At 34.8% G+C, this 19,377-nt stretch overlaps 1 protein-coding gene across 1 annotated transcript in view; it reads left to right on the top strand.

Moving 5' to 3' along the window:
• The window catches only part of NAALADL2 (N-acetylated alpha-linked acidic dipeptidase like 2), a 289,387-nt gene that overhangs the window by 146,793 nt on the left and 123,217 nt on the right, over positions 1-19,377 (top strand). The window contains exons 5-6 of the mRNA XM_059822897.1: positions 5,101-5,244; positions 14,983-15,075. Of these exons, the coding sequence (XP_059678880.1) occupies positions 5,101-5,244; positions 14,983-15,075 (237 nt within the window). The remainder of the gene's footprint in view (positions 1-5,100; positions 5,245-14,982; positions 15,076-19,377) is intronic.

Raw genomic sequence — 19,377 nt, 5'->3', positions numbered from 1 at the left:
TTTGCTTTAGAGAGATGGAGGAAGAGCTCTCCATTTGACTTCATGTGCAGAAAAACATGTATCTGACTTTCAAAGTCTAAACACTGAGCAGATACGGGGCTTTCTCAGAATTTCCTGTTCATAAGTGCTTGGAGAACATCAGTTTTTGTGAGATGTAGCAGATGGGTACATTTTATATCAGAGGTTAGACGGGATCTGTACTCTAAGAATCTGCTTGAACCAAATCCTGCGATTTTGTATGAGTATGATTGTACTCGTACTAATAGTGTCATTGAAAAGTCTATAGGAAGTCAATATGATTTGTCTTAGGAAAAGGTATTACTTTGTGGATCTATTCATTGGAAGAGCAATATGCGAAAACACCAGCAACAAAAAACCTCACATCTTGATGTATAATGCACCAATGTGACAGTGCAAGCCTTGGCTAGAAGTATTAATTGATAGTGTGAAGGCTTAATTGAAGGCTGCTTTTTGAGTAGGAAGAGTCCTGTCTCTCTTAAAAATCCTGCTCATGGACAGTACTGTAAGCAGCTGTAGCTGAAGATGTAACAAAATAGCTGCTGCATAGCAGAATTATTACGATTAACAGTAGTGATGTGATTTTAGTACCTAGAGCCACCACTCAAGTGGTGGAGTCTCTCTGTAGTAGGCCACCACACAGTCCCTTTCAGTCTGGGCATGTGGTTAGATGCAGGTCAGGAAAACCACAGATAAACTGATTTTGCAGGGATGTATAAAGAAATCACTGTGACTAGCTTCATGAGAACCAACGGAAGCCTAACAGCTATTGAATGTATCAGCAAAGTTGGGGGGGAAGCTGTACAAGTTCAAAGCGCAAATTATATACATGTCTATGATGTGTCAGTTTATACATCTTTGGTTTTGTCATGGTTAATACAAGATCAAGTGTTGACAAAGGGCAGTGCAGAAAATATGCTGGGAATGCGTAAATGCCAGAATACTTTTCACAAAAATGCATTGAACTAACTGTTCACTTTGGGCAATTGAATGACAGAACCATCTTATTTGACCAAACGCACTTTATTCTGTCTTTTATGCTCTAATTTATTCTCATCATGTGCTGTGAAGTCCTGCTTGGAGTGTCTATTCTCAGCATAAAACTGTTTGTCAAATTTCTATTAAGCTTAAGGTGAAAAATTAATGAGCCATTCACTTCAGATATTTCAAAACTAATACTGCTCTATTATTAATGCTGCAGAAAGTCAAAGATATGGATATGTACAATTATGGTTCGGTGTTCAGTCAGACTCTACTTTTTTCCCATATTTTGGGGGGGACATCATTAAAAGAGCATTTCAGGTCATAGAAGAAATTATTTTAATGAATTTTATCAGTAAACTTTTTAGACAGTTTTATGTATTAACTTTTTGTTTTATCAGATCCCAGCAGAGGATGACTTTAATGAACAGATAATGATGAAATACAATATTCCATCCAATCTTTCTTTGAATCTGGAATTTAAATAAAAATGAATAGAAAGTTGATTCTTATAGCACAAACTTTTTAGAGAAGAATAAATAAAAGAATAATTGCATAATACTGAAGAAGCTGTAGGTAAAGAATTATTCTTTTGACTAGAGAAGTATGACATTGTGACTAACTCTCTTCTGTTTCATGTGCTCTGATCTTTCAGCCTTGACAAAAGTCATTGAAGCGATGGTAAAATCATACTTTAACGCAGAATTGAGTGGCTTATGGTACACAAATATTACTGTTAAATTCTCCCAGTAAAAACTTTTCAGAAATCTCAAAATGTGTTACCAATAACAGTAAGTTAAGTGACAGAACACTATGAAACAGTAGGTTATAAGTGTGTATCCCAGACTGAGCAGTATGGAAACTGATGCTCAAGGTTTGTGCTGGCGCTGAAAAAGAAAACACAAAACATAGTCACTGCAAAAGTAGGAATGTAGTCTTCACTTTTTATGCAGAAACTTTCTAAAGATTGCCTCTTTTTCTGCTCCTAAAATTAACTTAATAATTGAGTAGCATATTTTTCTTCTTGCATTCCAGTATGTTCTCTAGAGTCTTTCTTAAATTAATAGCGGTTTTGGGCCTGGCACGGTTAGATTGTTAGACTTGCATAGAGGAAGGAATTCTGTTTCTTGGAATATTTTCATGCTATAAAACTAAATTTAATTACAAGCAAAATCGCAAATTTAAATTATTCTCAAAGCATTTGTTGTGCTCGCAGATCCTGAAAGCACAATGTGCTCCCAGGAGTCTGGCATCCAGCAGGGAAAGAGCAAGCAAGAATCTCACGAAGTTCTTTTGTTACATTGGTTTCTTGGTGACGTTGCACTGCACTGTTTTGCAGTTGGTACAGCACCAAGCCCATGAGTATTTAAAAACTGAATGATTGTGCTTTAACTAGTAGCCCTGGAAATCAGATTTTTCAGTGTACACTGTGTTTTACTTGGGAGATTGGTCTTGAATCTTTCACTTTTGAATCCTGATTGTGATGCATATAGATTTCCTCAGTCTCCTAAACAAGGTACTCTCATGGCAACTAATAAATGGCTGGCAGAGGGAAAGGAACTCTTACTTTTTTTTTTCTTAAAGCATTTTTTAATACTAATTCCAAGACTGCTTTTTTGTAAATAGTTCAGAAGTTCAGTTACTAGAGAATCGAATAGAAATCAGGCCTGGAAAAGATGGCAAGAGGTCATCTAATCTAGCACCTTCCCTCAGGGAGGGAATCAACCATATCTGCGTCATTCCTGACAGATGTTTGTTTAATCTTTTCTTTAAAAAGATATCAGTTGTAGAGATATTATCACCTGCCTAGGCAAGTCTTTATGAATTTCTCCTCTTAGAAAGTTTTCCTTCCAGATAACTTAAATCTCTGTTTCTAAATTTTAAATCTTTTTTTCTTTTTTTTTTTTTTTTTCTTGTTGCATACTTGAAACTCCATCTTATGTTGTGAAATGATTCATTTTTAAACACGGTAGGTTTTCTCCTGTAAGTTGTTCTCAAAAGTGTATCTTTCACAGTTTATTCAGGTGTGAAGCTCAAGTTGTGAGTAAATGGAGAAAGGAGAGATGCCTTTCATCCACAATGTTTTGAGCTTCATTGCTGCTGTAATACAGCCTGCAGATTGACAAACAATAGACAGAAAATAATGTCTCAGTTATAAGTGTCTGACGGGCATTTTAGGATTCTTTTTGATTCCAGAAACAGACTCTCAAAGCTTGAGCAAACTGATTTTGCAATCAATTTACTGAAGTAACAACTTTGAGGGATTTTCAACCCTGCCCAACGTCAATAAGATAAAACTTTTTCTAAATTATCATTTTTGAACGGGTTTCATCTTTCCACTTAAAAATTTTGTCTAATTCTTTCAAAGTGAATGTTGAAAACATTTCCACTGTGTATTAAAGCTGAACAACAGATAATTTTTTTTGTATATTTAAATGTTGTAGCCTTGGTCAATTTTTGCGTTATGATTAAGGGCATACTCTAAGAAGTCTCAAGAGCTTCTAGCACAACAATAGAACAAAAGAAGGAGGATGCGTGTGGATTTTTTTATATTGTGGTTCGGTAGCAGTGGTCCTGATAGTAATTTTATAGAAATTTATTAGAATGTGTGCTGCTGATTTCTGATAGCTTCTTCCCTTTGTGATTGTAGTCACACAGGATGTAAGGATGCCTTCTGGTTGTAAAGAACTCCATGTCAACAGCAAATGTGGTATTCGTTTCATAGAGGTCTTGGAGAGAGGCCTTGTATTCTGAACCTCTAGTTGGAAGTTTGGAAATCGTTTGGTATGGGCAGGTATATTGGAAGGCTTTGAGAGTTTTGCAGGTTGTTCTAGAGCTATTTTCTGCCCCGTGCTATGAACCTCCTCTCCTTTTCTGTTGGGCCTTTTCGTCTGCAAGAGTATTCTTGCTGTCCATGGGAAGAGATGATGCCTTTAGTAGGTCAGCTGAAATAGCTGAGAAAAAAACATGAGCATTTTGTTCTGAAGCGCTTCAGAGCATTTCCATGTGCAGAGTTTTTTTTTTTTTTTTTTTTGCAGTTCTGTCACTTGGTCGCCCAAAATACCTCATTATCTCATCAGAAACCATCCCATGCTTAAAAGCTGGACAGTCATGTGTATGGAAACTCAGGGAGATTTTAAAATATGAATGAATCTGTTGATATTGTGAGGTTTGTGCTGTGGCTTCTTAAGATCTTAAAGCTCTAAATGAAGTATTCTGATGCTTTCTGATCTGTACCTTCCTCCATGTGACGTGTCTGTCTGTTTAGTATGCTCTTATTCCAAACCTCCTTCAGCTGGGCCTTCAACCTTCCATCACAGAAACACCCCTGCATTTGTAAAATAAACTATAGTCACCTTAGCTGCATTGAACCCACCTTGAGTCAATGAGATTCTCAGATTGTATTCTTACAAAGAGGAAGGTGTATATTAAAATTTTCAGGCTTTTTGGTATATGCAAGGAAGCACATCTCATCAAGTTGCCAGTATATCATCAACGTGCATCCTCTGTGGTGTGTTTCTTGTCAAAGTTCTCACAAAAGCTTGTTTCTGTGGTAGCTCGCCCCTTGAACAGTTTTAGTGCTAAGTAGCACAACTTCTGTAGAATTTAAATATTTTGGCATCCCTAGCAAAACAAACAGCCTTATGAGTAGTAGCATTATTCAGTGCAGACAAATACTTACGCATGATTTCAGGCTGTTTAAATGTCTGCTCTTCCCTGTAAGGTTGTGTTCAGTTCTTACTTGAATTTGAAAGTTATTGCTGATCAGTAATTCTATTTTTCACTGATTCCTTTAACTACACCCCAATTTAATTAGTTGTGTTTAAGTCACACACAATCTAATATCTACTTGGACTCTTTGACATTTTCTTTCTTGGGGAACTGTTCCCCAAATACTATAATATGTAAATATAATTCTGCGGCACATGTTCTTGAAGGGTTTTTTTTTTTCCAGTAAAGTAAGTACAAAATAATGGCTGCCTATCTAAATCAGTTGGTTTAAGCTGTATTGTCGATATTTGCTTATTTTGTTTGTTAAAGCAGAAGAGAAATTTTCTAATTTTCATTTACTAAATTGCTGTTCCTTTTCTGTCATTTAAGATGGAAGCTACAGACAAAATCGACTGAACCTCACAACACTGCTAGTACAACCAGTTTCTGCAGTGCTTGCCAAAAAACTCGTTTCCTTACCTGAGGACGCTGTCCAAAAAGATAGGTGTATACCCCTCCAAATGCCAGCTACAGGTAATGCTTCTTAAATAATCTTTTCTTCTAACTATGAATTATTCTTCAAGGACTCCAAATCCATTTTCTGTAACTGTATATCACAGAGATTTAGCTGATTATGGGTATATTTTGATTAGCTGCTTTCTAGAAGAGACTATGAACAATCTAAAAATTATGCTCTTAGTATAAGGCATTAAGCTCTAATTCTTAATATTGACTTAAAAAACCCTCTATCTAGATACCATCACTAGGGAGATTTTGTTGGTGCTGCAGTGTGGTTTGTTAGGCCTTGTACTACTGAGAGTGTGATTTTAACATTAAGCCACCAGTAGCAGTATTAAAGTTATTCTGTGTCTTTTTTCTGCGTCTGGCATAATACTACTATAATTCTAAACAGTGATATGTCTTTCTGTGTTCCTTAATTTGTATCTGCTATAGAATAAACAATGTATCGTTGTCTGAACCTTCAGGCATCTTTTCCTCCAAATTTCACCAGGAAAACAGTCATCATGATAAGAACAAAATACCTTGAGTAGAGCTAGATGTAATGAAAGAATGCATTCAGAGTATCTTTTCAGAGATAATGCCGTTAGCAAAGTCATACAGATTATTGCTTGACAAACTTAATGCTGATGTGGGGGGGGGGGAAGTGAAAATAGTCTTCTAGCAAAGATACTGCACAGTGTTTCAGTGGAGGAAGGAACACCTTCCAGAAAACGTTCCAGACGAGAAGAATGTTTAAACAGTAATTCTGTCTTGATTTTTGTTGTGTATTAGTATCTTTCATTAGGAAAAAAATGCAGAAAAAATGATGTATTTTATTATAATACCTGTTTAAATGAATTGATTTGAAGCAGTGGTCTTGGAAGGGGGAGGCAAATTAAGTTAGCCACTATATCCTGTGCTAAATACAGTGATGAGCACAGTAAAAGCAAATTTTAGGGGCAACCGTTGTACTATCACATATGTGCTGTATCACTTGTTTATTGCTTTTGGAAAGTTATTGTGGAACAGGAATACAATACAACAGGTCATAAAAAAGGTTGATTAATTTTATGTCTTGTGATAGCATTTGTAGTTATACATACTAAAAGGAAAGGCAGAAAGACCTCATGCTTCATGGCTTTAAGCTGTCATGGTTAGGCAGGACTACTGCTCTCCATCCATGGCTGACTAGATATTTTAAAGATGAACTGATCTTCCCCACACCCAGTAGACAAGGACTGTATAAATGGGAAAAGGTCATTTTGAAAGGAACAAGTGCTTAACCATTCCAGGTAGGATGCGTGAAGCTTGCTAGTATTGTAGGAATTTTCAACAGCTGAAGTTCCTAAAGGAAAGCATGAATTTGGGCTGGCAAATGACACTCATTTTAGAAAGATAAAAGGCTGCAGTGTGTGTTTCTGAAAAAGCTTTGTGTGGAGGCTGAAGGACAGAATCACCTAAAGGGTAGCTTATTCTGCTTTTTTCTGTGACAGGTGTGGCATGTCTGTTTTATTTCCCTGATAAGGCAGGAATTCTGTGTGGTGGAAAATTTCTGGAAAGAAAGAATATTCCAAGCTAGCAGTCTAGTAAGAGCCAATCCATGTCCAGCTTACTCTGGGTGAACACAACAGCTTGTGTCTGATTTAATGTAAAGCTTCTGAACTGCAGTAATCTATGTGGGATTTCTTTTAAAAAAAATAATTTATTGAGCAAGTAGGGTCTATAATAAGAAGCCTTGCATAATTCTACAATGCATTATGATATATTTTTCCTTGAAATAATGGTGAAACTATAGATGTGCTGGAGCATACAGTGTGCTGAAGTGTTCAGTAGCAGCCTTAATAGAAGAGATAAAAGACTGGTCTCATGATAAGAAATCTTATATAACTATTTAATAATAATAGCAAGAGAGAAAATGCTGAACAGAGCAATGCATATGAGAACAGCGAAGGCTGAATTTGCAGTCTTCCTGTTGATTTGAAGAAGCTTAAGAGAGAGATTTCACTTCTGACGTAGAGCTCATCACTTATCTGTCAAAAGAGGTGAATGGGCAATTCAGATGATTGGTTGGCTTAAAATTTGTTAGAATAAAATTACCATCATTCTCTCATCAGTATGTTTCAAAAAGCTGAACAGCAGATTCATCAGTAATGATTAAACATTTATATATAGTTTTCTCACATTGCCGCTTTTTTCTCTTAGCCTTGCAGTTTTCAAGAGACATAATGTGACAGAGGGGGTGGGAGGATATGGGGAGAAACATCTGAGATGCTTAGAACTTACAAAGCGAATAGTGAGAATTGCAGTTAGTTATTAGTTTTGGTTTAGCTTAAGTTAGTAATTAGATTTGCTTTTTGTTTAGTATGGTGCATCGTTGTTAATCCTCATTAATCTGAAATTCTGTGCTCCCATGAACTTTTTCCAAAAAATGGGCAATTAAGAGGAATTTAAGAGTGAAGTTTCATAGAGAAGCTGTGTACTTCTGAAGTGTTCTTTTTTTACAGAATATTACTGGGATATTTGCTAGAACGTGATGAAGATTGCCATAAAACTAAAGCACTCCTATAAACATAAATGAAGAAAGTCTTGCTGTGTTGTAGTAAATGTTCCTTGTTGTTTGTTAAGTTATCTGCCAGTTAGTAGATTTCAGTCAGGAGCAAATCATCCCTTTTCAATGAATCTCTTGAGTATTTAAAGTAATTCTATCTAGTGGAATTTAATTTACAAAGTGTTTTTCACCATTAATGATCATATACTTAGGTGTTAAATGGATGTCTAGTAGTTTGGAAGTCTTGTAGTTAAAAACTTTAGAGATACACGTCTAATTTTTCCTTTTGGCTTTAAGTGTCAATTTTCATACTCATATGATTTGCATCTGAGAAGACAGAAGATCTAGGATTTCACTAGTGATCAATCTCCAGCTGTCTGTGGCAGAAGGGCAGATCTGAGGATTTCACAGATCAACTTGCATGATTAAATAGCTTTCATTGTCATATGGTACATAAGGAAAAAGGTGCCATATTTTTCAGAGGATGAAAGGAACCCTGAGGAATTTGAGTTGCCAGACTTGTAAATAGGGCCATCAAGGGGATATTGTCTGAAAGGTTCTCAACTGAGATCCTCTCTAGAACTTAAGAAAAATTAGATAACATGGTGTAAGAAGAAATGTGTTCACATGGCTAAGTAGATGTTTAAAATTATAGGAAACAATAAGTAAAATAAAAATTGTTTTTAACAGTGAAGAGACAGAGATAGTCACCAACGGAGACAGGGGTTTGTGCTGGGAGGTGTTCAAGTTACTCAGAAATGGTGATTAATAAAGGTCCCTTTCCCTCTTTCCTCTTCAGCCACGGGACATTATGCATCCTAAAAATCTATGACTCAAAAATTTATATGAGTTTAAAAATTCCCTGAGGAAAAAAACAATCAAAATAGTTTAAATACACACACAGCCTTCACCCCCACCCCTCCGCTTCTTGGCTAAGTAACTTTCAAGTCACTGGAGGGCACAATAATGTCTTAGGAAAGAATCACTATACACTCATCCTATTCTTGTGGTGATCTCCACATTTATGTTGGTCACTCTTGGTGATAAGGGCTAGATGGCCAGTATGCCTGAGCAGTCTAACTCAAATTACAGGAAGTATAATGCAAGCATTCATGCATTGATCTCACTTAAAGGCTTCTAAGTTTCTTTAGCCGACTGATGTTTAAATGCAACCCTGTTTCTCTCATCATCTGGATCAACCATGATCATTGAGGGTGTATTATTTTGGAAAATATCAGTAGTTAACATACACAGAAGCTGATCCTATTTCTTACGAGTTCTTAATGCCTTTTGCTGTGAAGTAGGTGTAGTTATTTATATTTAAACTTATAAAATAGTAAAACCAAAGCATATATAGTTTTAAGTAACTACAGTGATATCAAACTCTATGTGAGTGATAGAGCCAGGTATACAAAGACTCCCAGCATTCTGCTATAGCCAGTAAAATGACTCAGATCAAAATGCTTTTTAGGTAGCATCATTTGATGTTTTGTAACCTTTTTTAGCCTACAGAATACAGTCATTGGTCAATACTGAATCATCTTAATGACTGCAATGGAAAACTTCATTGTAGGCTGCAAACAAATCCACATCCTCTACCAAGAAAAGGTGAGAGTGGAACAGATAACCAGAAGTGACTGTTACTGAAAAGGTTTGTAGCATAACATAAAGAAGAACTTTTGTAAGACTTTGAACATCTATTTTATACAGTTCCACATGTCAGATAGTCATTATACTGAGTTTTATAATCAACTCTGATCCTGTGAAATTTGAATCATTAATTATACGAAAGGAATGATTGGAAGAGTCCTTTAGCTTCCATATTATAGGACGATCGTCCAAGACAAAGTTCTCTGCCAGGTGCTGCACTAGTGCAAATCAAGCCTGTCTTCTTTTCAGTCAGAGGAAGGGCATGAAAAGATAAAGGATATATATATCCTCCTATTAGGCTACAGCCTTATGGTGGTGTTATATGTGTTTCTCCTTCATAGCTTGCTACCTGTCAGAGAAAAGAAAGAGTACCGTACTTAATGAACTCTGGCTGTGCCATCATACATTATGATAACAATAGGCAAACAATCCCATAATTTCTAGGTATTTGCACTATGCTAAACATAAATCCAAGAAAACAAATAGAGAAAGATGCCAGCATATTGTGTGGCAGTGCATGTTACTGTATCTACCAAATTTGAACTTACTGTATGTAATAGTAGAAATATAATGATGTTTTGCAGATACTGCTTACTGGCATTTCAAAGTAGTACATGTTAGATAGGGAAGTCAGATGTCATACAGACATACTGTATATTAAAACTTGCAAACATTTATATTGATACTTTTGGATTTTCTTTTTGTGATGGCTTTGAAATCTGTTCTCTTTTTAAATAGCAGTTCGTGAAAAGAATTAAGCATAAACAGTGTGAAGCATTTTTTTGTGTATGTTCTCCCAACTTCCTCCTGAAGCCCCAAGAGTTTTTCTACCAGAATTGTAACTGATCAAGATATATTTTCAGAATTCTGTTCTGTGTCATTATTTTTCTGTGTGATGCTTTGGTTTTGATTGCTGTAAAGCAGGTAAAGGATCTGTCAAAATAGTATGAGATTATGAAATTCAACTATACAATATGAAGCATTCTCAAAATTCATAGCTATCTTTGATATTGAGTGTGACACATTTATTCTGTATCGCATTAGGCCATCCCAGTTTAGACCCTCCTGAAAGGACTTTATTCTAGACATCACTTATTTTTAAAAGCTTTTCGTCTGAATAGATTTATTGTTGGATTCCATATTGTAGTTCAGAAAATATGATCAAATAGCAAAAAGTTCATTCATTAAGCTCTTCAGACCAAGAATGGGTTTGAAGACTCAGGGCCTATGAGTATCTATTTAAAAAGGAGAATATATTTTTAGTAGGCAACATAGTTGGTTAATCAAGTAAAAATGTAGTAGGGAAAAAAAATTAGGGATCCTAGATTTCAAAGAGACTGAATTTAGATGGTGTATTGCTTATATAAAAAAAACACTAAAGGTTTTTTTTTTACAGGGACATCTGTCTAGGAGTTTTGACATATTCCTGCACAAATAATTTTATAATTCAACAATACTGTACATTATCATAGATTCAGTATTGATTTTTGCATATGCAATTTGATAGTGTCGCACAAGATTTTTTTCCAGAGTTAATATGTAAATTATTAAGTATATACTGTTTTACAAGTTTATTTGGTTTTGTAAGTATGTAAGTTGTGTTGCATATAGTATTTTTGGTATATAAGTTATATTGTTACATAAATGCTTATGATGTTTACACTTCTTTGTTTGAAGTCCTATGTTTGAGCTTAATTGAAAACTGATTTAAAATATGGAGTAGATAAGGTTTTGTACTCAAATTGACGTAATGAAATACTGAGAACTAACTAAAATACATTTTTCACAGTCCAGTAAGATTTCCAAAGCCCATTACTAGGCAGTCCAATAGGGTAGTAGTATTTTGGAACTTTACTCAGTTATTCTAGAAGATACGTAATGAAAATGAAGTGTTTGTTTCAAATGACAGCAAAATCTGCTGTTATGTATGTTTTAATGTATACTTATCATCTCGGTGTATTTAACAGGGTATTCCAAATATTATGTACCAGTCCCTATTATTCCGTACAGTATCACCAATAGAATATAAGAAATCTATGCCGTATTTGATTATTTGTTATATGTAAACAGTTTATGGTGTTTCTACTTTGAGTGCAGTTAGTTCTTACTGTATCATCATATTCTGTGGTATTTGATATGACTTTAAAGCCTCAGGTCTTGGGGCAAATAACTTAATGAAAACTGTAGCTTTCATTATTAAAAAAAATTATTAGCCTTCAGGGGTATCTGAAAAGCTTGGTAGTGTGTGCTCAAAAATATTAGCAGTTGTGTTATTAGAGCCTGATGTAAGGCTTTTGAATAAATGGAACAAGAAATCTGTTGAATGTAATTTTATCCTGACTACCTCAGCTGGATTAGTGCCCTCTAAGTAACATGGCTGTGGATGTTGTGATTTTGAACTGATGTATTTTTATTCAGGTGTGGTTTATGTTGATTTCAGCAGGAATTACATTCATGTTAAAAATTGGGTTACTTGAAGTTATTCAATGTACCTTGTGTCTGCAATCTTCTGAAATAACTTCTGGTTTTATGATCCAAGAACTATGTTATCGAAATGCATGACTCCAGTATAGAAGCATCAAGTACTAACTGGAGTTAAATGTGCATGTAGGGAAATTTTTATATGTGAGTAGCAAAAATCTTGTCAAATGAGTTCAATTTTCAAACCTGAGTCCCTAATGCTCCTTTTTAAAATCCAGTACTCAAAGGAATGCTCAGAAAACTGTGTGATTATAGGTGTTTAGTATGATCAGGATTCAGGAATTTAATCAACATGTTTGAAAATTGAGCTCACACTTATACTCCTTTGTGTTGGTATGAGCTCGGGATAAGGTTAAAAGCAAAACAAGAAATAAAACAACTCATTTTTCAGGCTACAAGTAGTAGGTTTTGCTCATCTGAAGTTCTAAAATTGTCACTCGAATGAGTAGGAAATAACCATGCATTTCTAAAAATAACTATGTAATTGTGAGAGGGGAAGGTAGCAATTTGATATGAGACAATTTACAGATTTCAATTCAAGAAATAAATAAATAAAAAATATTGACAATAAATACTTTTCTTCTATTTCAGAAGTAGCTTTTGGTTTACATAAACTCAAAGTGTATTCCAAATAATATTAAGCTACAGTGTCCTCATAGTTTTCTAGAGAATACAGAAAAAAGAGAGAAAGTTGTCAAGATCTTTAAAATATAGCATTAGGAAGAGAGGTTTGTTGTCAGAACTGTTTAAAGGGGATTAAATTTCACTTCTGTGTACTCCAAAGAGTACTTTCAGCCTTTTCATCTGGTGTGCTAAGCCTTTAAGCCCAAATCGCTTTAAGCTGACTACTGTGTTACATGACTATTAACTCAAATATCTGATTCCAGAATATGTGTATTGCCTGAAGTTAATTTTCTATTTCTTTATTGTCAGTTGAAGACTGGATAGTTGATGTTGATTAAGGAAAAAAAGTTAAGACAGTTGTCTCAAAAGGATTTATCTTCTTTTTGTCTGAAATGGGGCCTAAAGAAACATATATCTAAAGTGTAGTAGGATTAGAAAAGGAAAGGAAATCAGTTTTGGCTTGAAAAAATCTTTTTAAGCCAAGTAAATTGGCTCTAGAATGGTTGTAGGTGAGAAACCTCAGCAAGAAGTAACTTGCATGGTATAGCTTAAATTTAAACTGCTTAATCAACATGGATGCCATGAGCTGCTTTCACATTGGTTTAAAAGACAAAAACAAGAACATAGGTGACAGTACAGTGCTGGGAACCCTTTGGATTAATATTTTTTTTTAATAAAATATTTTTTAAAAGTTCTAGAATAATACCTGTAGATTTATAGAACAAACACAGTTCATCATCACATGGTGTTAATAAACCTTACAGTAACTTACATCAGAAGGGCAAAGTTAATTACGACTCAAACCCCAACATATGTGTGACAGGTCAAAACATTAAGTTGCTGTGATTGATTATTGCACAATGGTGTGGTGTGGGGTTTTTTTTGTTAACTGTGCTTGACTTGCATTTTCTTTACTGTTGCGTTCTAGCAAAAACAGAGTTATCACATAAAGGACACATCTGTTGATAACAGAGGAGGTTTTGTCTGAGTAAAAAGTAGAACAAATATTGCTAGAATATTTTTTTAAAACAAAGAAAGATCCTAGCAGTTGGTTTGCTTTTTTCAAATATCAATGAAGACTAGTGAATGAAAATATATTGGATTTTATTTTAAGAGAATTTTAAAGTAAATTTACCAGATGAAGTAACAGCAAATGAACCTTGAAGAACAGTATCGTAGAGATGTATTGTTTTTATTTTACATGTTGCACTAAATTCCCCACTTGCGTATTCCGCACATCTCAGAAAACAAAGCCAGGACACAAACTGTTAGAAATACATCTGTGGGAGGATAATAGCCTGGGAGATAAAGAGCAAAATGATCCGTGGAATATTTTAATTTTGGTCTGTGACAGTTGGGATATGGACATTGAAAGAATTCTGGTTCAAAGATGCCTTTAAACACAGGTCGGCCGTGGGGGTGGTGCAGTACACTGGATGTAAGAGAACCTCCCAGAAGGTCTAGGATGACACAGTGGTTATAGTCAGGCAATTGCTAGCATGTAAGTTAGAGCAGTTTAAGAAATTTTCACTTTTCTCAGATAGAAGTTATGACCTTTCAGATGGGATGAATGTTAATACAGTCTATTATAATGCAAATGAAACATTTTAAAGGTATCAGCAGCTCCCTGTAGTTCGTTGTTTTGTTTGCATTGTCACAGACTGCAGGAGTTAGTATGGTTAGTGTGTCCTACCTGGGGGACGGAGGGAATGACAGTAATTCTCGGCAAAGGACAGTTAATTTTTTTAGGTTCTTTAAACTCAGACATTTACTTTTCTCTGGCTTTATCCTGTGCTACAATCTGAACTAGCATAGCAATACTGGCAAGTCCCCTGTGTATTGGCAGGTTTTGAAATTTTTCTGCCTTTGTATTTACACCATTTCCTCAGTTGATACCAGTTAAGCCAACAAAAGCTGTCGTCTGTTGGCATAAGTTCACAAATATATCGCCAGCGGCTATGCTGGCAAAGTGATTAGTAATGCAGAGGTCTAACTTTTCCCATCTGATTTAGCGTAAGGGCTTTTCTCCAGAAGAATAGCGTAATATAAACCAGGTATAATTTTGTGACTGTTATTGAAAGATTGACCTGGGTGAAGGATTAGGTGAGAAAAACCTGTAAAGATTAAGACAAATTTCCTTATCACAGAATTATGTAAATCCTACTCTTTTTATTATTTTTTTTTCCTGTTGTATTCTGGCAGCATTTATCGGGTGAATTGAATGATCTTTTAACTCAACGAGTAGAGATCTTTTCTGAGATTCCAGCTTTGAACCCCACTGCTAAAATGGGACTAAGAAAGTAATGTAATATTTCATGTTTTAATCTCTGGTTCCTCTTCAGTTTTTTTCTTTGCTTTTACTTTTTATTAATGTGTGGGGAATTTATATCTGTGGCCTGTAGATATCTTGGCCAGATAAACAAGTTTAACATTTTCTTTTTTTTTTTTTTCTTTTTATCTTTTAACAGGCAAAAAAATAATCAGTCTGAATATTCAGTCAGTCACAACTTACAAGACAATTTCTAATGTTATTGGATATTTAAAAGGAACTGTATTTCCTGGTAAGTACCTCTTTATCATTTGTATCAGTTACTTGTTTTATGATGGCTGGGAGTCATAGCTGGGATCAGGATTCTGTTTTGCCAGATAATACACTAATGCAGAGGAAGGAGAGCACCTTTGTTGTAGTCATTTTGTGATTTGATTTGTGACAAAACAGAACGTAAGGGTTTTAAACAGAGAATGAGCTCAAGGGGATATTATAGTTACAATAAGCATATTTTTACACAACAAACAGGAATTACACGTAGATCATAGAGAATATTAGTATTTTGTACCAAGTAACTATGTTGGTGGTTTTAATTTTAGGGTGAACTGTATTGCGTGATTTTAATTAATATGCAAGCTGTCTGTACAATTTTAGAAAAGGTCTTGATTTTTTTTCTACAGTTAGCAAAATTTTGAGATAAATAAAGCTCTATGCTTCAAGTCCAGAACATCTCTACATAATTCAAGTGTCTCACTGAAACCAAGGCAGCGTGATCTCTAGCTTAGTTAAGAATCTAATATCAAATGTGATTATAGTGTACAAAAATCTGTGACTAAGTTCTTAATTACACTTGCTGCAGCCTTATTTTTTGTTACAGTCATGCCTTAAGCTTGTTTTATACAAGTCTATGAATAATAATTACTGTTCTGTATGTCTAAGAATTAAACAATAAGATTCTAAGTGCAACTGTGACATAAACCACAAAGCCCCTCCCTACTTTGATGCTCTATGTAGGTAACAATAATCAGGACATCGTAGGAATTAAGATAATTTTGAGTTTATTCTGTCTGCGAGTGAATTGGCCTGAAAGTTGAAGGGTTTCTGCAACATGAATGAACACTGTTGCTGGCTACTTACATAGCGCAAAGTGTTGTAGACCCACTCCAGTTCCTAATGTACAGATGGCATCATCATCAAAACATCATCACATTTGCCTTGATTAATACTCTTTTATTAGGTTCAGAAGAAAGGTTGCAAATTTATCTACAGTCCCTTAGGAGGTGGGCCAGTCATTTCATATTTTAAGTGATGGAATGAAGGAGGTGGAGAAGATTTATGTTTATTCCTGTTAGTGAAATAATGACTCAGTTTTGTGTGTGCTGAACGCTGTACTTTTCACCAGAACAATTTTTTTTTAAAACAACATAGAAAACAGTTAGCACAGTGGGTTTAATTTCAATAAAGGATTTAATTTCCTTCAAGAATTTGAAGTTACTAGTCTACTACTGCTAATGTTTTGCAATAGCTGTCATGGAATTTGAAAGGTAGACACTGCCACATTTAGACATACTGTCTACTGAATTGTGAAACAGAAGCAAGACAAATAATAAGCAGCATGTATCAGTTTCTCTTTAATAAATTCTTTATCTTCTCTATACCTGAATCTTTCATCATATTATTGCATTCTCAATAAGAAGCTACTTTTTGAAGGTATGTCAGTATATGCTTAACTTTAAGAATTTAAGGTTATATAATCAAGTGAAGTCAATAGCACTACCCAGATGCCAACAGTTTGTCCCGTAAATGTCTTGCTGAGCAAGGGCCATAGCAATTGGCTTCTAATGTAGGTACAAGTTAGGCATATAATGCACCATGGATAACATTTGGTACAGAATCAATTTTAAACCTTCATTTGTTTCTCTGCTCTTCCTGGTTGATACTATAGCCATGCCCACTCAACTGATTTTAATACTTGATGTTTTCATGGCATTGATACTCTGTCATTTTTATGGGGTTTTGCTAGTTTCATACACCTGAAATATTCACCTTTATGTTCCCAGAAACGCAGAAGGAAAGCCAAATTTATCTTTAGTGCTTAATGAAAGACCAGAGCATCACCAAGTGTTGATTTTTTTTTTTTTTTTCTTAAAGGCCACCTAACATACACACAAACACATTTGTGTAATGGTGATCTTATTTGACATTTGATCTGAGGACTAACATCTGAAATCCAACCAAAATATTAAAAGATTTAGGAGCAGAGGAAATATGATCGCTGGTAGCCTTTTAAAATCTGAAAAACATAATGATTTTGTAGCTCTATTGGACATGGTTGAAAATGGGATGTATAACAATAGAAGACAGTATAAAGTCACTCTTTTTAAATTACAAATCCCTGTTATCCAGCCCATCACTGCCATGAACGCTACCCCATCTTAACACTTTCAAAAGTATCTGATAGATATTTTTTCTCTATCTCTAGTCCTTTCTTTCTCTTTTTTCTTACCATGTGATCTCTTCCTCTACATGCTTCAGCAAATGATTACGAGAAAGGACAGCTGCTGCCTCTGTAAACATGACCATCCTTTCTCCTATGCTTTTCCTATAGTCATTTGCTTCAGGGTATTGCCTCTATTCAAAAGGGAGAGATGTGCAAAGATGAAGAATTTCAAAGGAGGCACCAGCTGTTACGTTTTACCCTTGTTCATTCAGCTGGCATCTCCTACAGTAAGTTGCTGCTGGTAGCTTTCTTCTCCATCAAAATGTCCTATGCTATTTTACATAAGGTCTCTTTCCACTCCCCTTCACATACGCTGTTCACAGACTGAACAGAGATTATAATACGGGGATACAGAGATTATAATTCCTAACATTAAGTGAGGTGAAGATCTATGATTTTTCACTGTCAGTGCAATCTGTAGTTAAACATCTCATGATGCAACACAAGTTGCAAAATTATGTGATTTAGATTGCATTTTGTTACATTAAATTATTATGCACACTTAAATTTACATTTTGCATTAAATTATTATGTACACTTAAAGTTACATTTTGCATATCTGCTTTCAGAAATAAATTTTCATTTACATACCTATACACCCCCCAAGCAGTTGACTGAAAATGTTCTTATAGGTACATAACAGATACCCTGTTTGTAAAGCATTTTTTATTCCTTTTAAAACAACATCACCATGTGTTTTGTTGAACAAACCTAGTAAAAGTCCAGTTTGATAGAGAATGGTTTTATAATCAAAGTATGTTAGTGTTCAGTTAAAATTGTTTCTAGGCAGCAGTCACTCCAAAAAATACTGAATAGATATTTAATTTTATAAGCAATATAAAAGGTGGGCATTTTACCACCTATGTGTTGCTACATTCCAGTGTACTGACAACAGTGAAGAATGAATCCCCATGGATAAAGAAAGAATACTGTTAGAAAACCAAAACTTTTTGCACTTTTTGGAACCCAAATGAGACCCAGAAATTGTTGTGAATCTGGCATCACTTGGTAACTATTCTTCTGTTCTCTCTATCGGTATCCTGAAATATGGAAAGGACACCTTTAAAAGTCTAGATCTGGACCAGAAAGAGACTTTGCTAAATATCAGAACACTACCAGTAAGCAGTCCTTCAAAGAGGCTTCAGTTGTGAATTCATCTCACACAGAAGGTCTAATAGTTTAATAAGTCATTCAGCATAACTCTGCTTACACTTCTTGACACGCATCAGTCACACTAGTCATTCATGTTGTTTCATACCACATCATCCTTTTGGAATAAAATAAGGTTCTTTACACTTGTGAGTTAATATTTAGATTATATATTATGCCTCAAGAGATGAAGATTTCATTTAATTTCTCTGAAAAAATTTGTGGGTTTTTTTTTCTGGATAACCATAGGCATGTTCTTTATTTCAGGTTGAAACTTCTTGCTTTTCATTTTATAAAATACTTTCTTCCACTATCATCAAAGTTGCTAGGTCTGACTTACCGTTTCTGTATCATTCATTATCTCTATTCCTCTGTCATGTCTCCTCTCTAAACCTGCAATCCAGGTCTTTTCAATGTCTCCTTACATGGAAGTCTAAGTCCTGATTTATAACCGTTCTGGTTACCAGCTTCTCAACTGCTGTTTCTGCAATGTCTTTTTTGAGATAGGGTGGTGAGCACTGAACAGAGTCTTCCAGGTGAGGGAGTACTAATACTTTGTGTATTTTCTTTATGTTTCTCATTGTACTGCCATACCTTTTGTTTTCTTTTTTGGACACTAACACATATTGAAGATAGAATTTCCTGCTTATTCATTTGTGGTTTTTTGTAACACTCTAATGTGAACGTGGAATTTTATTAGATTATCTGTATGACGAAGTCCTGGCTGTAGAAATAGTATATCTCAGATTTATAAGAAGGGAGAGTAATAAGCAAACAGTGAAGGCAAGGGCACAGGGATTAAATTAGGAAAGTATATACATATATTTATTTACTAGTTTATTTTTAAGTAGTATTCACAGTTTTATGTATCTATATTGTATGATTGTCTTGCACATGATCATATAAATTTTTGTTGACAGCATTGTGTTGTATTAATGACATTAC

This window comes from Gavia stellata, chromosome 11, assembly GCF_030936135.1.
Source record: "Gavia stellata isolate bGavSte3 chromosome 11, bGavSte3.hap2, whole genome shotgun sequence".
Taxonomy (NCBI): domain Eukaryota; kingdom Metazoa; phylum Chordata; class Aves; order Gaviiformes; family Gaviidae; genus Gavia; species Gavia stellata.
The sequence above is the reverse complement of the archived record's forward strand: the minus strand, read 5'-3'. Positions and strand labels throughout refer to the sequence as shown.